General features: G+C 35.3%; 5 protein-coding genes across 11 annotated transcripts; 1 reads left to right on the forward strand and 4 right to left on the reverse strand.

Moving 5' to 3' along the window:
- The first annotated feature begins 208 nt into the window (after positions 1-208).
- Positions 209-4,698, forward strand: LOC121784515 (homeobox-leucine zipper protein MERISTEM L1-like). 5 transcript variants are annotated; one of them, XM_042182669.1, is made up of 13 exons: positions 209-437; positions 654-754; positions 1,076-1,331; positions 1,414-1,531; positions 1,622-1,810; positions 2,138-2,575; positions 2,660-2,761; positions 2,852-3,052; positions 3,127-3,301; positions 3,396-3,667; positions 3,759-3,854; positions 4,004-4,375; positions 4,458-4,698. In XM_042182669.1, exons 3-12 carry the CDS (start codon positions 1,108-1,110, stop codon positions 4,358-4,360), a joined length of 2,172 nt encoding a protein of 723 aa, XP_042038603.1. In that variant the 5' UTR covers positions 209-437; positions 654-754; positions 1,076-1,107; the 3' UTR covers positions 4,361-4,375; positions 4,458-4,698. The 5 variants fall into 5 exon arrangements, with proteins under 5 accessions (XP_042038603.1, XP_042038601.1, XP_042038602.1 ...); XM_042182667.1 differs by having other exon boundaries at positions 209-754; XM_042182668.1 differs by having other exon boundaries at positions 209-754; positions 1,084-1,331.
- An 8,725-nt stretch (positions 4,699-13,423) lies between these two features.
- On the reverse strand, positions 13,424-14,806 carry LOC121783209. The gene has a single exon (XM_042181210.1). The coding sequence runs from the start codon at positions 14,609-14,611 to the stop codon at positions 14,135-14,137; it is 477 nt and encodes a 158-aa protein (XP_042037144.1). The 5' UTR covers positions 14,612-14,806; the 3' UTR covers positions 13,424-14,134.
- A 961-nt stretch (positions 14,807-15,767) lies between these two features.
- Positions 15,768-17,430, reverse strand: LOC121784482 (CRIB domain-containing protein RIC10-like). 3 transcript variants are annotated; one of them, XM_042182621.1, is made up of 5 exons: positions 17,160-17,430; positions 16,875-17,010; positions 16,706-16,800; positions 16,493-16,592; positions 15,768-16,086 (listed from the first exon to the last, which is right to left on the reverse strand). In XM_042182621.1, exons 2-5 carry the CDS (start codon positions 16,933-16,935, stop codon positions 15,878-15,880), a joined length of 465 nt encoding a protein of 154 aa, XP_042038555.1. In that variant the 5' UTR covers positions 16,936-17,010; positions 17,160-17,430; the 3' UTR covers positions 15,768-15,877. The 3 variants fall into 3 exon arrangements, with proteins under 3 accessions (XP_042038555.1, XP_042038552.1, XP_042038554.1); XM_042182618.1 differs by having other exon boundaries at positions 16,706-16,803; XM_042182620.1 differs by having other exon boundaries at positions 16,706-16,803; positions 16,875-17,013.
- A 733-nt stretch (positions 17,431-18,163) lies between these two features.
- On the reverse strand, positions 18,164-19,665 carry LOC121783965 (nuclear transport factor 2B). Its single transcript, XM_042182149.1, has 2 exons — positions 18,404-19,665; positions 18,164-18,282 (listed from the first exon to the last, which is right to left on the reverse strand). The coding sequence occupies exons 1-2, from the start codon at positions 18,704-18,706 to the stop codon at positions 18,208-18,210; spliced, it is 378 nt and encodes a 125-aa protein (XP_042038083.1). The 5' UTR covers positions 18,707-19,665; the 3' UTR covers positions 18,164-18,207.
- A 138-nt stretch (positions 19,666-19,803) lies between these two features.
- On the reverse strand, positions 19,804-21,085 carry LOC121783964 (probable dolichyl-diphosphooligosaccharide--protein glycosyltransferase subunit 3B). Its single transcript, XM_042182148.1, has one exon. The coding sequence runs from the start codon at positions 21,016-21,018 to the stop codon at positions 19,993-19,995; it is 1,026 nt and encodes a 341-aa protein (XP_042038082.1). The 5' UTR covers positions 21,019-21,085; the 3' UTR covers positions 19,804-19,992.
- Between the last annotated feature and the right edge of the window lie 1,356 nt (positions 21,086-22,441).

Raw genomic sequence — 22,441 nt, forward strand, 5'->3', positions numbered from 1 at the left:
ATGAAACCCTAGTGGCAAAAATTCAAGAAAAAAGAATGAAATATCTTGTTCACATTTTGTAAGAAAAAAAAAACTTATTGAGTAGGAGAAGAGATTATTAAAGATAGTGGGATAAGAAGTCGGTTCACTTTTCTCTCCTCAGCAATAAAAATTTAATTGTCTCTCAATATCTCTATCTATCTCTCTACCCGCCATTAATGCCTTGGCACCCTCTCTACACGCTCTGCAATAACTTTGGGCTGCCATTTCTTCTCTACTTGGTCCCCTTTCTTCTTCACCTCTCTCTCTCTCTCTCTATCCCAATTATTCTTCTTAAATTCTATTCACAAGAAAGGCGCCACCATCAATCAAAAACCTTTAAACCATCTCCTTTTCTTTCCACCCTTTAACCCTAGCTATACTACTTCTTGCTATCAAAATCAACATCTTCTAAAACAGTAAGTCAATCTCCTCAATTTTCCCAATTTTCTAAATTTTTGTTCTTCAAAAAGTTATGTTAGAAACCCCAAAAAAGAGTAGTGACGAAAGTCAATGTTATCTCAATTGCCCAAACATAATTAACCAACCGGAACTTTGCTATTTTGAAACTGACAGATAAAATCCTACTAATAAAATGCAAAACCCCATTTGACCTTATCTCACTATATATCTAGAGAGGGGAGAGATAGGAACAAAGCTCTATAGGGTTTTCCTTGCTAAAGCTTTGAAGAACATGGTTGAAGATTAACCAACACGTCTCTCATTTGTTGTTAAGGTTGGTAAATTAACTCTCTCTTCATCTCCTCACATTGTTCAAAAAAATCTTCAACTTCACTTTCCCAAGTAATGGAGTAGTATTTATTTATGCATCCATAATTCGAATTAATTCCCCTGTCAAATCACCACCTTTTACTCCCATAAACTCTCAAGAGGTCAACCATTTATTTTCCTAGTTGTATATGATTATAATTGCAAGCGTGCAAATTTAAAAATATACCAAGATCTGCCATTATTAACAGCTTAGCTCATTTCTCCATCGATCTTTCAATCAAAATTCCATCTTTTTCTAATTTCAATTATTTCCACAATTGGCAAGGATTTCAGTAAGCTTAGTTGATATAGAAAAAGATGTTTCAATCAAATATGTTTGAGAGTCACCACCATTTACTGGAAATGAGGAATGGAACCCCAGAAAATGAGCTGGACCTTATCCGAGACGACGGCTACGAGAACAAGTCCGGCACCAACCACATGGAGGCGGCCTCTGGCGATGACGAAGACCCCAACGACCACCCCAACAAGAAGAAGCGCTATCACCGCCACACCCAGCTTCAGATCCAGGAAATGGAATCGTATGTATCTCTTACAAAAAATAGGTTAATTTTTTTTTATCTATCTAATTCTTGTGATTGTGTGTATGTGATATGTTGCTAGGTTTTTCAAGGAGTTCCCTCATCCAGATGATAAGCAGCGGAAGGAGCTCGGCCGTCGACTAGGGTTAGAGCCATTGCAAGTTAAGTTTTGGTTTCAAAATAAGCGAACTCAAATGAAGGTAATGATCTTTATCATTTCTCTATTTCTCTCTATCTCTATGTATGTTTTTGTGTGGCTGAAATGGTGTGGAGTTATTAATTAAACACAGTCACAACACGAGAGGCACGAGAATACGCATCTGAGGAACGAGAACGAGAAGCTGCGAGCGGAAAACATTAGGTACAAGGAGGCTCTCCGCAACGCAGCATGCCCGAGCTGTGGGGGGCCTGCCTCCGTTGGAGAGATGCCGTTCGACGAGCAGCACTTGAGGATCGAGAATGTGCGCTTGAGGGAGGAGGTGAGTTTATTGAAATTCGTACATTTCTCGGTGAATTGTCATTTTTAAGTGTGTTTGTTCAGGAAATTAATGTTGAAATAAAGCTTTTGTACAATGTCCGCGGTTTAACTTCATGGTGAGAATTGAATGGTCCTCTTGAATGTGTTCGCTCAAGGAATTAATGTTGATAAAAGCTTGTGGTAGAGAGTGAGGGGCCACTCATTAATGTTAATGTGTAAATGGATACTTAATTACTTGAATTAAATGTCAATCATCAACAGGAGTTGGTGGATTTGGCATTAATTTGATGATAATAATAATGTGTTTTATGCATGAATCTCTTCACAGATTGATAGGATTTCTGGGCTAGCTGCTAAGTATGTAGGAAAGCCAATGCAATCATACCCTCCGATTTCATCAGGAGCGTCTCGTTCGGTTGATCTTGGCGTGAGCAGTTTTGGTACAACGACGGGCTTTTCTGGGGAGATATTCGGAGCTTCTGATCTCCTGAGGTTGGTGTCTGGACCGTCCGAGGCTGATAAGCCGATGATCATCGAGCTAGCTGTGGCAGCCATGGAGGAACTCCTCAGAATGGCCCAAACTGGGGAGCCTTTATGGCTTCCGAACAGCGATGGCATGGGACATGTGTTGAATGAAGACGAGTACGTGAGGATGTTCCCACGAGGCATTGGGCCGAAGCCGTTGGGATTGAAGTCTGAAGCCTCGAGAGAGTCGGCTGTGGTGATCATGAACCACATCAACTTGGTTGAGATCCTCATGGATACAGTAAGTGATGATTTTTTTGAAATCTAAACCAGATAGATAATTGCATAATGTTTTTATGATCCAAGTCTGGTATTATGTTTGCAGAACCAATGGTCGAGTGTGTTTTCGAATATTGTTTCTAGAGCAGTGACTCTGGAGATATTGTCCACTGGGGTAGCAGGGAACTACAATGGAGCTTTGCAAGTGGTATGATAATATTGGACTTGAGGCAAAATATTACTGAATAAAATGACTTGAAAATGTTTCAAGAAATCTTATCTTTTCTTCTGATTTCAGATGACTGCGGAGTTCCAAGTGCCTTCTCCGTTGGTCCCAACTCGAGAGACTCACTTCGTGAGATATTGCAAACAACACGGCGATGGAACTTGGGCAGTGGTGGATGTCTCTTTGGATAACTTAAGACCTGCAACCATATCAAAATGCAGGCGAAGGCCGTCTGGTTGTTTGATCCAAGAATTGCCCAATGGCTACTCAAAGGTACGTGCGATTCCTTCCCATTTTACCCGATTTTGATTTGAGCCTAACAAGCTTGCTTTCCTACTCTCTTCAAGGTGACATGGGTTGAACATGTAGAGGTTGATGATAGAGCAGTGCATAATATCTACAAACTGTTAGTGAATTCCGGCCTTGCCTTTGGAGCCCGAAGATGGGTGGCAATACTAGACCGGCAATGTGAGCGACTGGCTAGTGTGATGGCAAGTAACATTTCATCTGGGGATGTAGGAGGTACGTACAGAGAAATTATCAAGAAAGATTAAAATGAAAATGATCAAATGTTTTGGAGTTTTAGAGAAACTAATTGTGTTACCATGTGATGCAGTGATATCTTCTCCAAAGGGGAGAAAGAGCATGTTGAAGCTTGCTGAGAGGATGGTGATGAGCTTCTGCACCGGCGTGGGCGCCTCGACTGCACACACGTGGACCACGCTCTCGGGGAGTGGAGCGGATGATGTGAGAGTGATGACTAGGAAGAGCATGGACGATCCGGGGAGACCTCCAGGGATTGTCCTCAGCGCTGCAACCTCGTTCTGGCTCCCTGTGCCCCCAAAACGAGTCTTCGAGTTCCTGCGCAACGAGAATTCACGAAATGAGGTATGATATCACTTCTTCAACTTCTCATCAAAGATAAACTATTGAACTATCCTATCACCTAAAACACATTGCCTTCTTCTTGCTTGAAAAGTGGGATATTCTCTCAAATGGTGGCCTTGTTCAAGAAATGGCTCACATTGCCAACGGCCGTGATCCAGGAAACTCCGTCTCTCTCCTTCGCGTCAACGTAAGATTTATCAACGTTGCTTGTTTTTCTCGTTTCAACGTTGCTTGTTTTTCTCGTTTCAACGTTGCTTGTTTTTCTCGTTTCAACGTTGCTTGTTTTTCTCGTTTCAACGTTGCTCAAAGCGTTAACCATCCAAAATACGAATGCAGAGCGCCAACTCGAGCCAGAGCAATATGCTGATACTGCAGGAGAGCTGCAGCGACGCCACGGGCTCCTACGTGATCTACGCTCCCGTGGACATCATAGCGATGAACCTCGTGTTGAGCGGTGGAGATCCCGACTACGTAGCCCTCCTGCCATCTGGGTTCGCCATACTACCTGACGGTGGCGATCACCAAACCGGGGGAATCACTGAAGTCGGCTCGTTGCTAACCGTCGCCTTCCAGATATTGGTCGATTCCGTCCCCACCGCGAAGCTCTCTCTGGGCTCCGTCGCCACCGTCAACAGCCTCATCAAATGCACGGTTGAAAGGATCAAATCCGCTCTCCTAAATGACGCTGCGTGACCAAAAACGTTGCTGGTAAAGTTGTCATCTTTTTCAAGCATTTCATCGAACAGTTAATCTGCATCTTCATAATTTCTAACAAACTTGTATTTTACAGAGAGAAGGGAAGAAGTCAAGAACGCACCTCAAATTGAATCCTTGCTGATTAATGAAGACGGCGAAATTTGCAGGATTTTTCATTAATCTGCAAGGGGGATTGGTTCGGGTATTGACTACAACCATCAACCAGAAATCGAGCGAACAACGACTCCTTTTCATATTGTTTGTCTTAACTCTATCATCTAAACATTTTGTTAGTTAGTACCTTTGGAGTTCAGTTTTCATTTAGTTTTTCTCTATGAACTCCTTAAGTATAGCTGGTCATAATTCTATAGTACTTCATCCGTCTTATAAAAATATACGTGTTTAAAATGACACATAAATTAACACACAATGGATAAAACATGAGAGAAGAGGGAAAATGTAGTTAAAGTATGATATGTACGAAAGTGGAAAGCATGCATATTTTTATCGGACGGACAGATTCCTAATTTTTTTGAACTTTTTCAGTTTTGTAGAGATTACCAAACATTACATCATACTCACAAGCATGAAACTCAACTATGATCTTTAATAGAAATGCATGTAAAAGTAATATTATTAGGAGTAATACTTGTGATTGAAACAAATTTTCGAACTTCGTTTGTTAAAAATTTATGTTTGAGGTCCGAATTCAAATTGTTTATGCATCGCTCCGTTGGAATGTATTCTATATTTTAGGTAAAAAGTAGTACAAATTTAAATTCTTAGATTCTCATGTGAATAATTTGTGATCACTCAATTCAAAAAAAGGAAATAAAAATACACGTATTTCTATTTCAATTAATATTGATATAAATTTATTCCCTATTTTGGATTTATTGATAAGGAAACGTATATTTATTACCAGCTGATGTAAAAAAAGTTTTGTTAAGGGAATATTAATAGATATATATTGGTGACCACAATAGAATAATGTAGAACAAAGTTTAAGTGCACTGGAGCTCACCCTTTGCGCGCGAATGTAGTCGCATTAGTTACGAAATAATTAGATGTTTAGATATTAATCAAAGGGATGGGTATTAAATAAAATTTTAAACTATGTTTTTAAATTGGTGCATATGTGTAAATTTTAATTTTTGATGATGTTAATAAATAATGACATATGGGTATTGAAGTAACAAAGTGAATGACTAAACGACAACGTTTTGGATCTAAAAAATATTTATAAAAAACAAAATAAAACATAATTGATCAAATGGAAATAATAGCGAATTTTAGAAACTTTGTTATTTGTCATCAAATTCTTAAAGGTAAGAAAAACTGAAATTTTATCAAACTTCATTATTTTATAGGCAATCACCACAACAATAAAACATGTTAAGTACATTTTTTTAATACAATTGAGGACGCTAATAGTGTTTCTAAATATGCTACAAACGCTTCAAAAGTATCATTATTGTTAGTGTCCCAATTTAAATTAAAGGATACAAATGAAAACGTCCTAAAAAAGCAAAAGATTAAGGTAATTTGTCCTTTATTTTGGAACGCTTTCTTTTGCGTCCTAAATTATTGTTATTTTTAAAAAAATTCAACGGAAGTAATTACATCTCGATTTTTGTGTCCTTAAAAGATAAGTTTTTTAATGAATTAACCCTATGTATTAGTGTGTTATATAATTCTCGTTTCTTTCACAACCAAGTCTTAATTGTAGATGATATAAATTTTAAAATAAACTTAACAGTATAAAAAAGAAAAATAAATAATTGGAGTATTGATTTAAATTGGAGATAAGAGAGAAAAAGGGAATAAGTATAAGATAGAGGAATCTAATTTTGGATGGCAAATGTTTAATACTGTGCATATCCATCCTCGTATCTAGTATGAAATGAGTCAATCATCCACTTTGGTATCTTATTGAACTAAAAGGGCGTTCCTCCATTGATCAAGAATTTCCAGTTTCAGGAAGTATCATGATCATCTAATAAGAAGAGTTTCAGTTTTTTCAAATGAACAATTTGAGGACCTATTGATTCTAACAACTAATTGCAGAGTTGGTCATTATGACCTTTCAATTCATAGATGTAGATCTCGGACTCATTCAATGTCACATGGGTAATATTATCTCGACAACAAGATGTGGTTAATGTTGCAAGTTAATAATCACAAATTCTAAATTTAACCTTACTCCTAATTTAGATCACACATGTTATATACTGTCATTATTCCAGTTATACAAGATCATCATATCAGTTATATAATGTCATCACATTTGTTAGACAATGTCATCACACCAGATATCCTACCAATTAATATTATATCATCACATCGTCAACTAAATTTAGTAGAAATTGTAAACTAAATTAAAATACTAAAAGTTAAAAAGTTTGATTGAATTTGCATAAATGATGTAGGTAGGGATGGAATTTTAATTAATGAATTAGCAAGGGAAAGTTCAGAAAAGAGTACCTGTGCTCATTATTTCCTTTAATTTTGAGAGGTGAGTCTACCAACCAAAATAATTTCGAGGATCATTTCCTCCTCTTGAGTTGGACCAAAATATAGTACATTGTAGTATTTATTTTGAAACAATTTGCAGCTAGTCATTAAATGGTGTGCACAATTTTGCTGGAGCTCAAGATGCTCTTTTCACAATTACTCACTCTGCAATTTCTTGTAACATGGAGTATTAAATACACATAATTATATCTAATTCAGGGGCAATGCCACGTAACGATTGGAGGCCCATAGGTGGATATGCCCTTCGTAATGTGTGAAAAAATAAAATAAAATAAAATAAAAAATTAGCAATTTTAGTATTTATAAATAAATATAAAAGTTTTGTTGTTATTTTATTATTAATAATATGTATTACTCGTCGAATAGGTCACCAAATATGTCTCATAAAATCAGAATAGAAACATTAAAATTTAATATATGGAGTATTATTAATGTTTAATTTTATTTTTAACATTTTATGTGGATGCGGCGTCAAATCATAGTTCTGTCACTATTTGTGAAATGCTAATTATTCACTCTATGTATGTTAGAAACATAGTCATCTTAAATTAATAACACATTTATTTAGACAGTGATTTTTGTAAATAAAGAAAAGGCCTTTGGTCTTTCCTCTTCTGTTAATTTTCGATTCATTTTATAAGGTGTTTTGAATTGATAAGTATTGAAGTTTTCTCTATATAAATAAGTGTAAAATTTAGTGAACACAAATCCGCAAATTTTTCCAAGTTTTTAAACAATTCTTCTTTTTTTTAAAAAAATTAACATTAGGATAATTGTTTGCTCAGTTTTGAAACTATATGAAGTTCATTAGTCTCAATCTAAAAAGAAAACTTTTATTGACTCGATTTACTGTTAGTCTGTTTTATTTTATTATTTTCACTTTTATTTCCGCTTGTTTTATTCCTTTCGTTCTGCTTTTAGTTCAAGCCATATACATATTTTATATTTGTAACGTTGATCTCGATCTCAATAGATTTGGATTATTCTATTGTGTGGTATTTAACAATAGGAACATTGTTAGGAAGGCATATGGAAACATACTATTTCATTTTTTTATCTATCCTAAATAACATAATTATTTATAAATATATTTGTCTGATATGAAATCTATTTAGAAGAGTTTTATGATATTGTAGTCTTACTCATTACTAAAGTATAATAGTAATTCATTTCTATCTCGTTTTGAGATTTTTTTTAAAATTTATTAAAGTAAAAATCATTTATCTCTTGTTCGTTCACATCTCTAACTTACGTTCTCCGAAATTGTAATGAGTTAATATAATGTGTGGTCCACTACCAAAAGTGATAATACTAAAGTGAAAGATGATAAATTTTATAGGATAGAGGGAAATGAAAATAAGTGACAATTTTTTTGGGATGGGGAGCAACATTTACATAAAAAGATTTGAACTTGAACATTTGTGTGCTCTTTAAAAAAATATGGTTCCTAAACTTTACAGTTTGATATTAGTACAATACATTGTTTCTTATTACTAAAAAAATATTTGAAATTAACTAAGTATGAGTTGGTGGTTCAACACCGACTCTCAAAACCAAAAATATAAATATTTGAAATTTGCATTTATTTACATTTTGAGGGAATCACTTCATTGTGAGTGTATATATATTGAGTGAAGTGATGGAACTATGAGTTAGGGTGAATTGCTACGACAAATAACTTTGCTTTTACTAATAAGATAGATGAAGGTGATTTTAGTCATGTATTTAAGGTAACAACAAACGGTACAATCATTGCTGTGAAGCAAGCTTTCATCCAAATGACATAATGCAGTCATCGCCCTTTTTTATACTCACATGTCCCATCATAGATGTCACACTTTCCTTTTTAGTTTGTCCCACAAAAGATGTTACCTTTCCTTTTTAGAAAAAAGTTCTCTCTCACATTAATATAAATATATTATTTTCTCTTTCCATTTAACACATAAAACAACACCTCCTAAAATCTCGTGCTAATTCCCAAGTGTGACATCTACTATGAGACAGATGGAGTAGTACATAAAGTTCAGCAATAACAATATTAGAAATATTAGATATCAATTAAAATAATGAAAAAGAAATCACCCGTCACTTATCCATGATCAAATGACATATTCAATTTTATCAATATTTATCATTTTCACTGACTCGTTTCCTTGCATGTGTATATATAGTAAGACAAATTAAAAATAAATAATAGTATCTCGATTGACATGACTTGACTAGTTGTCCTACTCAAGAATCTTATAGGGATTTTTTACTACTGGATCGTATATTTCAAATTTTGACAGTACTATGCGGAATTATTGATATAAATTCTCGTCTGCTATGCCATAGTATTTATTTTGATCGACCAGGAATTCTCAGAGCTTCTGAAAGTATTTAATTTTGAGTGTGGAGAGAACGAGAGTTGTAATGGTATGATAATTATTAATCGATTAATCGAAATCGTGTTGCCAAGTTCCTTCTGAAAAATTCCTTAGTTTATAGAAATTTTAATAATATATTAATCCGGCGAGTAAAATAGGTGGTGCATGAAGAATTTTATAAAATATAAGTAATGCTTTAGTTTGGAACCCTCCCTCCGAGAAAATAATCGATTAAATAAGTGATGATGTATTTGCTACGTACCATGCTAACAGAACTGATACCTATATTATTTACCTTTCGGAGAGTAATAAAATGCAAACTCTAAATATTGTACAAACTTCAAATTATAAATATTAGATGATTTATAATTACATGATAGTATGTTTTAAACTCAATGCTAAGATTTCTCCAATCTCAAAACAAGCAAAAGTAGCTCAAGAAATTACCAAATTCCTTGGGATATCCCAAAAAGAGCCGTTAATATAATGATAGACAATGACGAAGCTCATTATTCCCAAATTGCCTTATTTCGCCTACAATTGACTTTAAATGACCATATGCATCTTAGTCGTGAATAAGCCCTATTTTACCTATACAATTTATAACACTGACCTTCTTGGTTGTGAATTAACACTGACCTAATAAATACACATCATTTTTTTTTGAGTGAACTACGCAAATGGTCTCTGAACTATGCCTTTTGCACACCAATGGTCCCTTAACTTTAAAAATATCGTGGGTAGTCCCTGAACTAAGGTGTAATCACATTTATGGTACTTTTTCACTATTTATCACAATTTTACACCCAAAATGCCCTCAAGGCATGAAGGGCATTTTGGGACTTTCATATCTACGTATTGAATTTGATATTTTCTTTATCTAGTACTAAATATGATATTTTCTTATAGTTTGAGTACCTAAAATGGTATTATTCACTTGAAGTACCTAAAATGATATTATTCACTTCACTTTTTCAACATTTCTTCTTTCTCTCTTTCTCTAAAAATAAAAATAAAAAATAATACTATGAAATTATTAAATATATTAATTATAAAATCAAAATTATAAATTTAATTATAAAATAATTTTTGCAAATTTTAATTTTGATTGTGATTTGATTATTTTTTTAATATTAAAAATTAATTTTTTTTAATTAAAACTAAGCATTAATTTTTGAAAATTTCTTAATTTTTGCGAAAATTCTTAATTTTTGATGATATATTCTCTTGATCTATTATTGTTCACTCACATGAAGATTGATTGTTGTCAGTTGGGTGTGGAGGGAAAACTCTTGTAATTCACAAAGTATTTGATGTTTTGGGAAATTATGGAAGTTTTATTTTTGGCCAAGAATCTATGATTGTAACTGTTTTTTTACCATGGGAATTGGGATATAATCATAACTTAATAACCTTGCTGATTGATGAGCCTTGTATATGCATTCGTACTCAAGCATCAAAATTTTCTTTTACCATGTATGTAGGGATGGCTACAACGACTTCAACACATTTTACATGCAAGTAAGCTTATTCATTTTTCACTTCCTAAAAATTAATTTTGCGAAAATTCTTAATTTTTTCAAAAATTAATGGTTAGTTTAATTAAAAAAATTAATTAAGAGAATACATCATCAAAACTTATAATAGATCAAGAGAATATATCATCAAAAATTAAGAATTTTCACGAAAATTCTTAATTTTTTCGAAAATTAATGCTTAGTTTTAATTAAAAAAATTAATTTTTAATATTAAAAAAATAATCAAATCACAATCAAAATTAAATTTTGTGAAAATTATTTTATAATTAAATTTATAATTTTGATTTTTATAATTAATATATTTAATAATTTCATAGTACTATTATTTTTTTTTTTTTTAGAGAAAGAGAGAAAGAAGAAATGCTGAAAAAGTGAAGTGAATAATATCATTTTAGGTACTTGAAGTGAATAATACCATTTTAGGTACTCAAACTATAAGAAAATATCATATTTAGTACTAGATAAAGAAAATATCAAATTCAATACCTAGATATGAAAGTCCCAAAATGCCCTTCATGCCTTGGGGGCATTTTGGGTGTAAAATTGTGATGAATAGTGAAAAAGTACCATAAATGTGATTACACCTTAGTTCAGGGACTACCCACGATATTTTTAAAGTTCAGGGACCATTGGTGTGCAAAAGGCATAGTTCATGAACCATTTGCGTAGTTCACTCTTTTTTTTATTCTAGAAGAAAGGACGATCGCAAAAGTAAGAAGTTCATATAATCTTCGGATATTCGGTTTCCGGTTTTTTTGCTCACCCCTAGTAAATTGTCAAAATAAAAATGGAAAATACTTAATAGAACTTTTCCGATTCATTCACCACATCGAAACATAAATATTTGGAGCATCACACATAACAGTACTTTATTTTTAAAACTTATGTATTCATCAATTTAAATTATGAATCGAAATATGAAATTAATATATTAATGAAAATAAGTTTAGCGGTAATATAAAACGGAATATAGCTATAAAAGCCCATATTAATTGATTCTAGGATTTGTATCTATAACCCTAACTCCATTAAAGTTCTTCATTCCCAATTAAGCTTTCATTGATTACTTTGTACCACTCAAGGTTGCGTATATTCATAGTATTAGTATTAAATATAAAGATGGAGACCTACTTCATGAGTGGAATTAAAATGTGGAGTGATCAGTGATGGAATGAGTAATGGAGAGTTGAGAAAGTGAAGTAATGGAGAAGAAGGCTGCGTGGAGATGGAGGCTACCTTTTTCTCTAATTTTAAATATAACCTTAATTATTATGAAAATTAATTAAAGGATACTATTATCATTATCTATTTTAATCTATTATTTTAGAAACTCTATCAAACAACATAAAAAATAATACTGATATTTCTTAATGCCTACCACATTTATTAAGATAATTTATATGGATATAATTTAACTTAGGATAATTTTATAAAGTTACCAAACTATGCCTAACAATATTGGAAAATATTACAACTTCACATTTAAACCATACGCAGTTATCCAAATTAACCAATGTTATGTTGGTGGCACGCTTTTAATGTTGAAGAAAACGGTGAACACTCAGAAGGCTTCTACATCTGAAAAAAATGAGATTATCAATTATATGGCATGGCCTCTTCATTCCTAAGCATAAAACCTGATTGCAAATTCATACAAATTTTTAACTGGAAACCAGAGAGAAGAAAAACTACATAAGCTGAGGAATTCACTCCAGCATCATATGAATCCATACTAATTCATAAGGCATTAGATTTAGAGCATTTAATTGTGTTCATATATCCAAATTGCTCTCCTCCTTCCTTTCTTTAACATGTACTCCATTTGCATAAAAATAGAATATAAACAACCTAAAACCCGATTCTTACACCCACCCTCTCTCCAAGAAGTATTACTTAAGAAAGATAACAGATACATTTGTAGCACTCGAGGAGGCGTATCAGTCATTGAGTCATAACATTGGTCTTGCTTAGTTATATTATGATCCTGAAGATCATATCAGACAACTTTTCTAGCTAATATGCATAATCTATTATTCTCAAGGTTCATGGTTGCATAGAAAAAAAGCAGCCATTATCAAGACATATCTGAGGCTATTTGATTTGAATCCAACTTTAATATCTACAGCCAGAAGCATGGATATATACAACTAGTAATACATTTCAGTTGTCATATAACATTTTCATCAACTTGCTTCTCACGCTCAGATAGAACCAAGCATCGTCTACAGCTCAAATTTACAAATTTCACGTCTGAGCTTACTAGTCAAACTTGACGAGATCGTGAGGGAGTAAAAATAATGAATGTAAGTTTAAAAAGATTGGAATAGATGCAACCTTTTCAGTAACTGGATCTCAATTGGAATGGGGCTCATGATTACATCTAGTCATTAAGAAACACTAATAGTTAAGCTTCTCTATAGATTAAACCTTTTTAGACAAGATAAACTAGCATCAACAACTCTTTCATCTAATATTAACAGTAAAAGATATGGACGGTGACAATACTGGATACAAATTGACTTGATGCACCTAGCTAGCAAGGATAAAATAGCAGACTTGATTTTTGTCAATTAGCAAGGTTTGACAGTAGACAGAACCACAAGCTTTATTCACTATTAGTGTACTGAACAAACAACATTAGTTATGTGATTGGGCTAAGTTCTCAATCATCTACAAGTAAATATACGAAATAACAAATGCATTAACTGTGACAAACTTCCCCTACACACCGGCATATGCATAAACCATTAAGGTAATGAATCTTCCATAGAGATTACTGTGCCATTTCCTGTCTGTTTTTTTCTCCATTCTCTATAACCCTGACTTGTGTAAAGATGGAGTTGCTAACTAAGTTGACTTATTCTAAGGGGGACCAAAAAGGTTGAAGAACACCTTGATATGCCATCCATATTCATATGGCCACTACTTGTCGAAGATTCAGACAAGTTTTTAAACAGATATACCCAAAGAGCTTCAATTCCATCTGTTCCTCATCCATTTCAAGGTTATGCTTCTACCTTCGCATTATATGCTCCACAAATCATGTTTCCCCAACATACAAATAAACAACAAATTCAAAACCTTTATTCTGTGTAATATGAACAACATTAAAATACACAAGCTAGACACAAGAAACCTATAACGTACAAATCCCATTTAATCCCCAATTTCCCCAAAAAATAGATAACTACCAACAACAGCTCAAGGAAAAAAAAGGCAAAAATTGCTACCCTTAAGTAATTTGATTTGGAAATATGGCATAGGAGCAATTCCAGATTCAATTAAGAACAGCAAATTCAATTCCAAATATGAAGTAATTACCATTAACATCATCAGCGGCGCGACTCATTTCTTTCCTTCTCGATTTGCTCCTTCTGCTTTTCCACGAGCTTATCGATCGCCGCCTGCACTGCATCCCGTCCTCCGATAAGCAGCCGAGTCACTACCTCCGGATCCTTTTCAAAGCGCGCAGCCTCGAATTCCTTCCGCGCATTTTCCCTCAAAACATCGCGCCAAAGGACGCCCCGCGAGTCAGGCCACATGAAGAACCGAGTGGCTCGGATGATATCCCGGTACAGGCTCAGAGCCTCGCGCCGAGTGCTGGTGAGTCGCTGCCGAGTCAAAAGTTCCTTTTCGTCATCATCGAGGTGCTTGTTATCGTCCTTCACTACATGCCTTTCGAATAGCTCGTCAACGGTGTCTGGACCGTGGTGTAATAAGCGGCGGTGGATATTGGAGAGGCCTTCCCCGATTTGGCGGTGGCGCATGGCCGCGCTGATTGTCCTCAATAGGTGCAAATCCGCAATCATTTTTCTGTTTATTTACCCTTCCCCTAATTGAACAATATTCAATCAGATTTCCAAAACCAGTATCCAACACCGAGACGACCAAAAGACTGGATGCAATCGACCATTTTGGCGTTTAATCGGCGGTGAAATGGAGATGTAGAATTTCAGAGATAGAGAGGAGACGAAGGTATCGGCGGTGTGACGGTTAATTCGTCTGTGTTTCAAACATTTCTTTGGGCCTCATTTCAATTCTTTTAAATTTTTGAAAAATACTTATATGGGCTGCTATATTTATTTAGGCCCAACATGAATGATGGACCTACCCCAAACCAAATCTCAAAGGCTCAAATTATACCACAAGTTAATTTTATTTTTTATTTTTTATTTTTAAATTACTATCCACTTATAATAACCAACACAAAAAAATATGAAAATCACTTTATTAAAATTCTTTAAAATTACATTAACTAAAATTCTTAAATTGAAAATAACGACACAACTTAAAGGCATTCTAGTCAGAAGCATAATTATACTCTCTACGTTTCCATAGTAGTAGAGTCATTTTGCCTCCATAGTAGGGGAGTAATTTTCTTTTTAGTAAAAAGTAAACACATTTCTTCTCACTAACTTTACTATCTCTTCATCTCTCTACTTTTTTCATTTTCTACTTTGTTCCTCTTTTACCTAACTCACTTAACATAATTTTTCTTAAATCTCGTGCGGAAAAGAAACGCTTCCATTACTATGGAACCGAGTAGGGAGTACATGACAAAACAACCATTATTTAAGTGAGATGAAAACTTTTGGACTATGATTAAAGTCGTAGACAATTGTAAAAAAAACCCTCCACTTATTTAAAAGATACCAATTCAAGAAACTAGGCACGGAAAAATGACACTACAAAATGAAATATATAATAGTAGGTTAAGATCAAATAATAATAGTATTCAAATCGGCACAATTATTTGTCAACAAAAGTAACAAGTTACCAAATATGTACAAAGTCCTCATCGTCTCAACTCCGAGGAAGAAACTAAATTTAAAAGAAGAAAAAAGAAATTTAGTTTCTCATATCAATCTTTATATATAGTGTTTGATCTTTTGGCTCATTTTCACCTCCAAAATAAAGTACTCCACAATACACCCCTCCCCCCCCCCCCCCCCTAAATACCACAGATTTCCTACAACATCAATTGGATATTAATTAACTCTCCAGTGTAGGAACAAAACAAGAAGTCCCCTTATTGAAGAAGTGGAGAAAATGGAAGAAATTTTCAAGTTTTAATTCTACACAACTTGGATGTTTGTTGTTTTTGCATTGTTTTCCTTGAATTTGGTTTTTTGCTTTCCTTGCCTTGAAGGCCTTGATGAACAAGAGCCGTTCGATGATTTTGGAGAGTTAACGTTATTCGATCTTGGCTTCTTCCTCCTCTCCTTCTTCTTCACAGGAGCAACCTCCGTCGAGTTCTCATCGTGCCTTACGGAATCGCCAAACTCTGTTCATGATAAACCAACCTCTGATCACTATTCCCTCACCAAGATATCAAAAGAAAAGCATCAATACTGAATGTTAAAGAGAGCCAGGTGAAATTTTATAGTATTACAAACCCTAGATACTCAATTTTCTTTGCATGTATATTTATAAACATATGTCACGTGTAATATACATTACAACAAACTCATCTTATCATGATAAAAAAAATAGACTCAATTACGTAGGAAAATATAAAAAAATGACTAAAATTTATCGTACAAAGAAAAGCATGGTTAAATTGAAGCGTAGATGGTGCATTTAAAACACAAATTAACGCCCTTATTTGAATGAAAAAAATTCCTTAGCCGTTTTTTAGCGAATAAAGAGTATTCCAACCAAAAAAATGATAGAGATGATAAGAGGGCGACCTCGGGATGACCACGGAGACATGCCGGTTGATCCAGAACCAGAGGCAGAATTACCAATTGATGTCGTTGCAAGATCATTCTCCGTCTTGTATTCATTCATCTGTATGTGTAAACAATAATAAAGATCAAATCTGTGACATCTAAACTATATGTATCTATATCACAAGCACCAATTGTATTATAAATTAGTATGAAAATGATTATACTATTTACCCAAGAGGGTGCATTTCCGGAGGAGCCATCCATCCCTATATGTGCTACATGTTTGACATCAGTGGGACCCCCAATTTCCATTTCTGGTTCCTTCACTGCTGCAAAACCAGCTAATTAAACACTAATCAAGAAGATGATTAATTTTAGAGAAATAGGAAAAATTAATTACCAAACATTTGGGTGATGCCGTATTTGAATCCTTTATATATTCCCTTCATTTTTGTTCCCATCTCAGAAATCGTAGGATATGAAGCACAATGTAGGACAAAGCACCACCAATATGTCAAAAAGGATTCCTCCTTTGCCTACTTCCAAAGCAATAGTAGTGCCATAAAGTATTAATTAATCACAATTAAATTGTTATAGGCATCTCTCCATTTGCACTCAAGTATTTTCATAAGGTTCTAATTAAGCATCATGCAATAAAGGAAAAGGGGGTAAAATGAAACCTTACATGAGATTTAAAAGAAGTGTATATATATCTTCAAATAATGTTGGTGTAAACATGCCACAATAGGCCGATATATCTATATGCATGCGACGAAATTATGAATTGGATAAAAGGGGATTATTTCTTCAATGATGGGAGATGATTGATGAGGTGATTGGTGGAAGAAATAAGGTTGGCATGAAATGAAGAAAATCAAGAAATGATTTTGAGGAAATATAAGGGTGGTGTCGGTGGCGGTGGCGGTGGCGTTGTCGGAGAAGTTATCCAACGCGAATTGTGTGTTGGTGGGTGTGGGAATATTTTGGAAGAGAGGAGATGGAAGGAGAGAGAGAGAGAAGGGAGGAGAGATGAGGGAAAACCGCTTAATTCTCCCAAAAAATTGGTGGGGGTTTGTGGCCTTGTGGGGGTCAATTTCTAGGAAGAAGAGAATTGATCAAAGATAAACATGGACTAAATTAATTAGGATACTGAAATTGATCAAAAGAATTTGTATGATTCACACCGCATGATGCATATCTAATCGAATGCTTGAGATGCACTTGACTAAAGTTGATGAGTTCCAGTTACCACTATAATGTATTATGATACGTGGTCGAATCATCACGAATAGATCCTCGTTCGACAATATTAGCCTTCTAACGTCAAAGTTTTTGGTCTTCTCTTTCCAATTTTAATTTGATTTTTAGTAAATTGCTCTCAAATTTTTAGGGTGTTCTTTTTTTATTTTCATGATAATATGAACTTTTTGTTTTTTATGAAGAAACTTTATTATGTCTTGATTTATACATTTAATAAAGTAGGTTGAACGTTTAAAATGTGAATAACATCTCATATACTAAACCTTGAATGCAATTTCCATCCGTATGGCGGGATAACTTAGTTGTTTTCAAGTCAAATACAATTGAGAATTTATATCTTTTGGTATATAGTCTCAAAGATAAATATCCAAATGGCACATTGCATATATGCATAACCACAACATGACAACCAACCCAACTTCGAATAAATGTGAAATAAAATGTAAGTTCATAACAACTCCAAAGTGTAGAAATCAACCATAGTTTAGTCGAAACATATCGTTCTGCACGAAATAGCCACCTTCTCCCGTCGGAATCAGGTGAAACATCTGCAGTTCATTACAAGGAATTAATAAAAAATCCTTATTTTCATGGATAAATATTAGTTTCAATCCTAAAATGAACTCGTTTTATGAATCATGTTGCCTACTATCAGGATATACTTGCCACCTGGCTAAACCTCAAGGAATGCTCCTCCCCCTGCAGCTGAAGACTGCCACTGACAAAGACGACGACACCACCGGCAACGGCTGACGGCTGGCAATCAACAGTGCTGATTGCTTGGCGGCATTGATCAAACGGTAGCTGGTTGATCTTAGCCGAGATGTGATCAGCCCCTTGTATCCTCTGCCCCTCGAACGTGAGCATAGACGTCGGATTGTAGAGCAAGACGAGGGCGGCCCAGTCGTGGTCGAACAGGTGGTAGTAGTGCTCCATGAAGGCTAATCCGACAAGTTCGGCTTGTTCTTCCATATCCCAACTATTTGCAACTAAGTGTGCCAGAAGTAGGAAGGGGTAATTGTGATTTATATCTATAGGGAATCTTGCTGCTGCTGCTTAAGCAAAGAATTTTTAGATATGCATGCTCTGCTATGAGACTTTTTGTTGAATCCTTATTTATGTCTACTTTTTAAGTGAGATTGTGAGGGTCCAAGTTTGATTTGGACTCGAGATATATATTCTCCCTATGAATAGCCTTGGGTTGAATGCAAAAAAGAAAGGAAGAAAGTACTGTTTCGAAACTGAGATACTCATAATGATCATCACTCAGCAGAGCATTCATACACTACTACAGCAACATTCACGGCATACTTATGCGATGTTTTCAAACTTCGGTCACCACAGAAGGAAGAGTGCAAAAAGAAGACAAAGAAGAATTCGAGTCACTAGACCTATAACCTCGAATTGAGAAAGAGAATTTTGTTCCTCCAAATAAGAAATCTGTGCCATTGTCACAGGATACATAAGAATTCATGCCACTAGAGAAAGAACCTCATGAACACCCCCTCCATAACTACAAATCTACGAGTTTAGGGTATTTGGAAGCATCAACTCTCTTCATTGCTATCAAAGTGGCACTTGAATGAACTGAGATAACTCAAAATCTATGCAAGTAATTTTACTCTCAAACATGTAAGTATCACAAGTACTAGCACTGCAAATTAACAAAGTTTAACATAAGTTGCATAACCAATCCTGGACTAGCCTAGATGAATAAATAGAAGACAACAATACTATATTTCTGGAAACTTGTTACGAGCCCTACTAATGGTGTATGCGTATGAGAACATTCTACAAACTAGGTTGTGAATCCTATTGATGGAAGGAGCACACGATGGACAGTAAACATTGATGTGAATCCTATTGATGGAATGAGCATAAGATAGATAGTAAACTCAGCAGTCTACTTTTAAGGCCGCAATTCATTCATTCGTTTTGGGATATGACAGCACCAAATTTCAGGTTATACTTTGGTTTCCTTCATCTCACATCATACTTCATTCAACATAGAAACACTGAAAGAAAGCACACGAAACAAAAACAGACACAAAAATAGATGCATTCAAGAGTGGAAAGTTCAAATTGTAATTACTAACTGAAAAGACATCAGCAAGGTAACAAACCATCCAACAAAAATATTCAGTATTGCATATCCAATCAAAAGAAGAAAGCCTCAAGTATGTCTGTGACTGTAATTGCTACAAACTGATGAATACATCCTACAAACTCAGCCAACATCAATTGCTTACCAAAAGCCATCACTGCCAGCTCGAAGGTATGTAGGCATGAATGCTATACCCGGTCTTCCAATTATCCAAGTAAATCACCTTCTTCACGGCCCAGAACGACACGAAAAGCGCGAACAGCATCACAGCCCTCTGCGCAGTCTTGTTCTTCACCCTCACCAATACATGAGTCACAAAAGCCAGCAGCAGCCCCACGATCGTATACAAGAAGCCGATTGAGAACCCCTCCGCCCCTAGCTGCATCCCCGACCCCTGGTAGAAGAACACCAGTTTCGACGGATCCTGTCTGTCCGCAATAACCATCGGCATTTTCCTAATTATGTTGAACATCGCCCCCGAAACGCTGAAGAAGTAGACGAAAACCGCCCCCGCCATCCATACGTTCTTATCGTGGAAAATGGTGTTGCCTGCGATCAATTTCTTAAGGAAGAAGGGGGTCATGAGCAGGATTACAGCGATTATGAATGCGATTTGTTTCCTCGAAACGACAGGAGGGCGATTGATCTGGCCGACGGTCAATTGAGCTCTGGATTCGATGAATTCGGCCATGGAATCGGCCAGCCTCGAGTAATCGGCGCCGTCCATTTGAATCGATTCTGTTTTGACATCGGAGGCGGTCGGCGGGATGAGGAGGATGTGAGGGAGGGAGTTGACGCCGAATTGGGCGAAGGAGGATTGAGATTCCTGGAATTCGACTTCGAAGAAGAAAAGTTTGGATTTGTGATTAGGGTTGTTCGATTGGAATGAGGCGGAAACTAGGGCGAATTCGGATTTGAGTGTGGGGAGAGAGAGCTCGGGCTTGGAGTGGAGGTGGTGTGCGTCGAAGAAGATTAGGGCGTGGAAGGGGCGGGGGGAGGGGAGGGAGAGGATGCGGCGGAGGAGGGAGTCGGAGAGGCGGATGACGCCGGTAGGGGACTGGGATTGGAGGGCAGAGAGCTCAGCGACGACGGGGTCGGAGGAGAGGGATGCAGCGGGGGATGTGAGGTGGGTAATGAGGAGGAGAGCGGCGATGGCGAATGTGGTGGGAGAGATCGCCATTGCGACGGAGGGAGTGAGGTCTGTTTGAATCAAGCGGAGACTTTGGAGTTTGGAGGACTAATTGGGAAGAAAGCTGACTAGGATTTCGTATAGGTGGTGGAGCCAATGGTGTCGTGCCACTTAATTAAATCTTTCTCCCTCTATTCCATAATTGATGACCCACTTTATAATGATATGAGATTTTAGGACGAATTGTTTTGTGTATTATTCAAAAGAGAAAATAAAACATTTATATTAACATGAAAAATATTTTTTTTCTAAAAAATAAAATGTAGAAGTAATGAAGTATATTCTGGAAGTCTAAAAGGGAAAGCGTGACATCCGTTATAGTACCGAAGGAGTACTATTACTATGTACCAAGATATATTTAAAATGGAAAAAATATAAATGGTGGAAGAAGAAATAAATGAGAAAGAAGAAAAAAAATAGAGAAGGAAAGAAAGGAAAAAAATTAAGAAATATATTAAATATTTCAATAAAGAAGATTAAAGGCACCCACAATGGGGACCCTTCATCCTCGGGCGTGGACGATGCGAACTATGGCACGCATTTTACTTAAAAAATGCGTTTGCCAGAGGTCGAACCCGCGTGGACGATGCGAACGATGACACACATTTTACTTAAAAAATGCGTTTGCCAGAGGTTGAACCCAAGTTTATTGCTTGGAAGACAATAATCCTAACCGTTGGACTACAAACACTAGTTGAGATATCTTGAAAACTAAATTGTTTTGTACATTTATTAAGATGATAATGTGATAAAAAATGATAATTTATGATTAAAAAGTAGAATTCGGTGAAACGAGAATTTGCTTCTTCGAGTTATTAAGATGATTATGTTGTGTGATTGAAATGAAGGTTTTTTTATAAATGTAATAATTTTTATAAATGTATTAATTTTTAATTTGTATTGTAATGTATTAATTTTTATAAATGTATTAATTTTTAATTTGTATTGTAATGTATTAATTTTTATAAATGTATTAATTTTTAATTCGTATTGTAATGTATTAATTTTTATAAATGAAAAGAAGTTTTTTCCTAATTTTTGTAGTTATTTAAATATTCAAATAAAAGAAAATGCATAGGGCGCGCCTTAGGGCGCCCCACTGCAGGTGGGGGGTAGGAGCAATGAAAAAGGCTATTGAATTAACTGAACAAGCGGATACAAAAGGAATTCAAGTACAAATTGCAGGGCGTATCGACGGAAAAGAAATTGCCCGTGTCGAATGGATCAGAGAAGGCAGGGTTCCCCTACAAACCATTCGAGCGAAAATAGATTATTGTTCCTATACAGTTCGGACTATCTATGGAGTCTTGGGCATCAAAATTTGGATTTTTATAGACAAGGAAGAGGAATAAGAAAACTTTCATCGTTTTTTCCTTTCTATCAACCGATAGAAGGAAAAAGGGGAAACTCATTC

The sequence above is a fragment of the Salvia splendens genome, chromosome 21 (genome assembly GCF_004379255.2).
Source record: "Salvia splendens isolate huo1 chromosome 21, SspV2, whole genome shotgun sequence".
Lineage (NCBI taxonomy): Eukaryota > Viridiplantae > Streptophyta > Magnoliopsida > Lamiales > Lamiaceae > Salvia > Salvia splendens.

Bases quoted from the DNA above. Each gene is read 5' to 3' on its own strand.
- LOC121784482 (XM_042182618.1), bottom strand. From the start codon at position 16,935: ATGGGAACAAAAATGAAGGGAATATATAAAGGATTCAAATACGGCATC. The intron at 16,804-16,874 runs GTAATTAATTTT...CTGGTTTTGCAG, and splicing joins CGGCATCACCCAAATGTTTG to CAGTGAAGGAACCAGAAATG. The intron at 16,087-16,492 runs GTCGCCCTCTTA...TATCATGAACAG, and splicing joins GTCTCCGTGGTCATCCCGAG to AGTTTGGCGATTCCGTAAGG.
- LOC121783209 (XM_042181210.1), bottom strand. From the start codon at position 14,611: ATGATTGCGGATTTGCACCTATTGAGGACAATCAGCGCGGCCATGCGC.
- LOC121783965 (XM_042182149.1), bottom strand. From the start codon at position 18,706: ATGGAAGAACAAGCCGAACTTGTCGGATTAGCCTTCATGGAGCACTAC. The intron at 18,283-18,403 runs GTGGCAAGTATA...AATGAACTGCAG, and splicing joins ATTCCTTGAGGTTTAGCCAG to ATGTTTCACCTGATTCCGAC.
- LOC121784515 (XM_042182667.1), top strand. From the start codon at position 1,108: ATGTTTCAATCAAATATGTTTGAGAGTCACCACCATTTACTGGAAATG. The intron at 2,576-2,659 runs GTAAGTGATGAT...TTATGTTTGCAG, and splicing joins TTGAGATCCTCATGGATACA to AACCAATGGTCGAGTGTGTT. The intron at 2,762-2,851 runs GTATGATAATAT...TTCTGATTTCAG, and splicing joins ACAATGGAGCTTTGCAAGTG to ATGACTGCGGAGTTCCAAGT.
- LOC121783964 (XM_042182148.1), bottom strand. From the start codon at position 21,018: ATGGCGATCTCTCCCACCACATTCGCCATCGCCGCTCTCCTCCTCATT.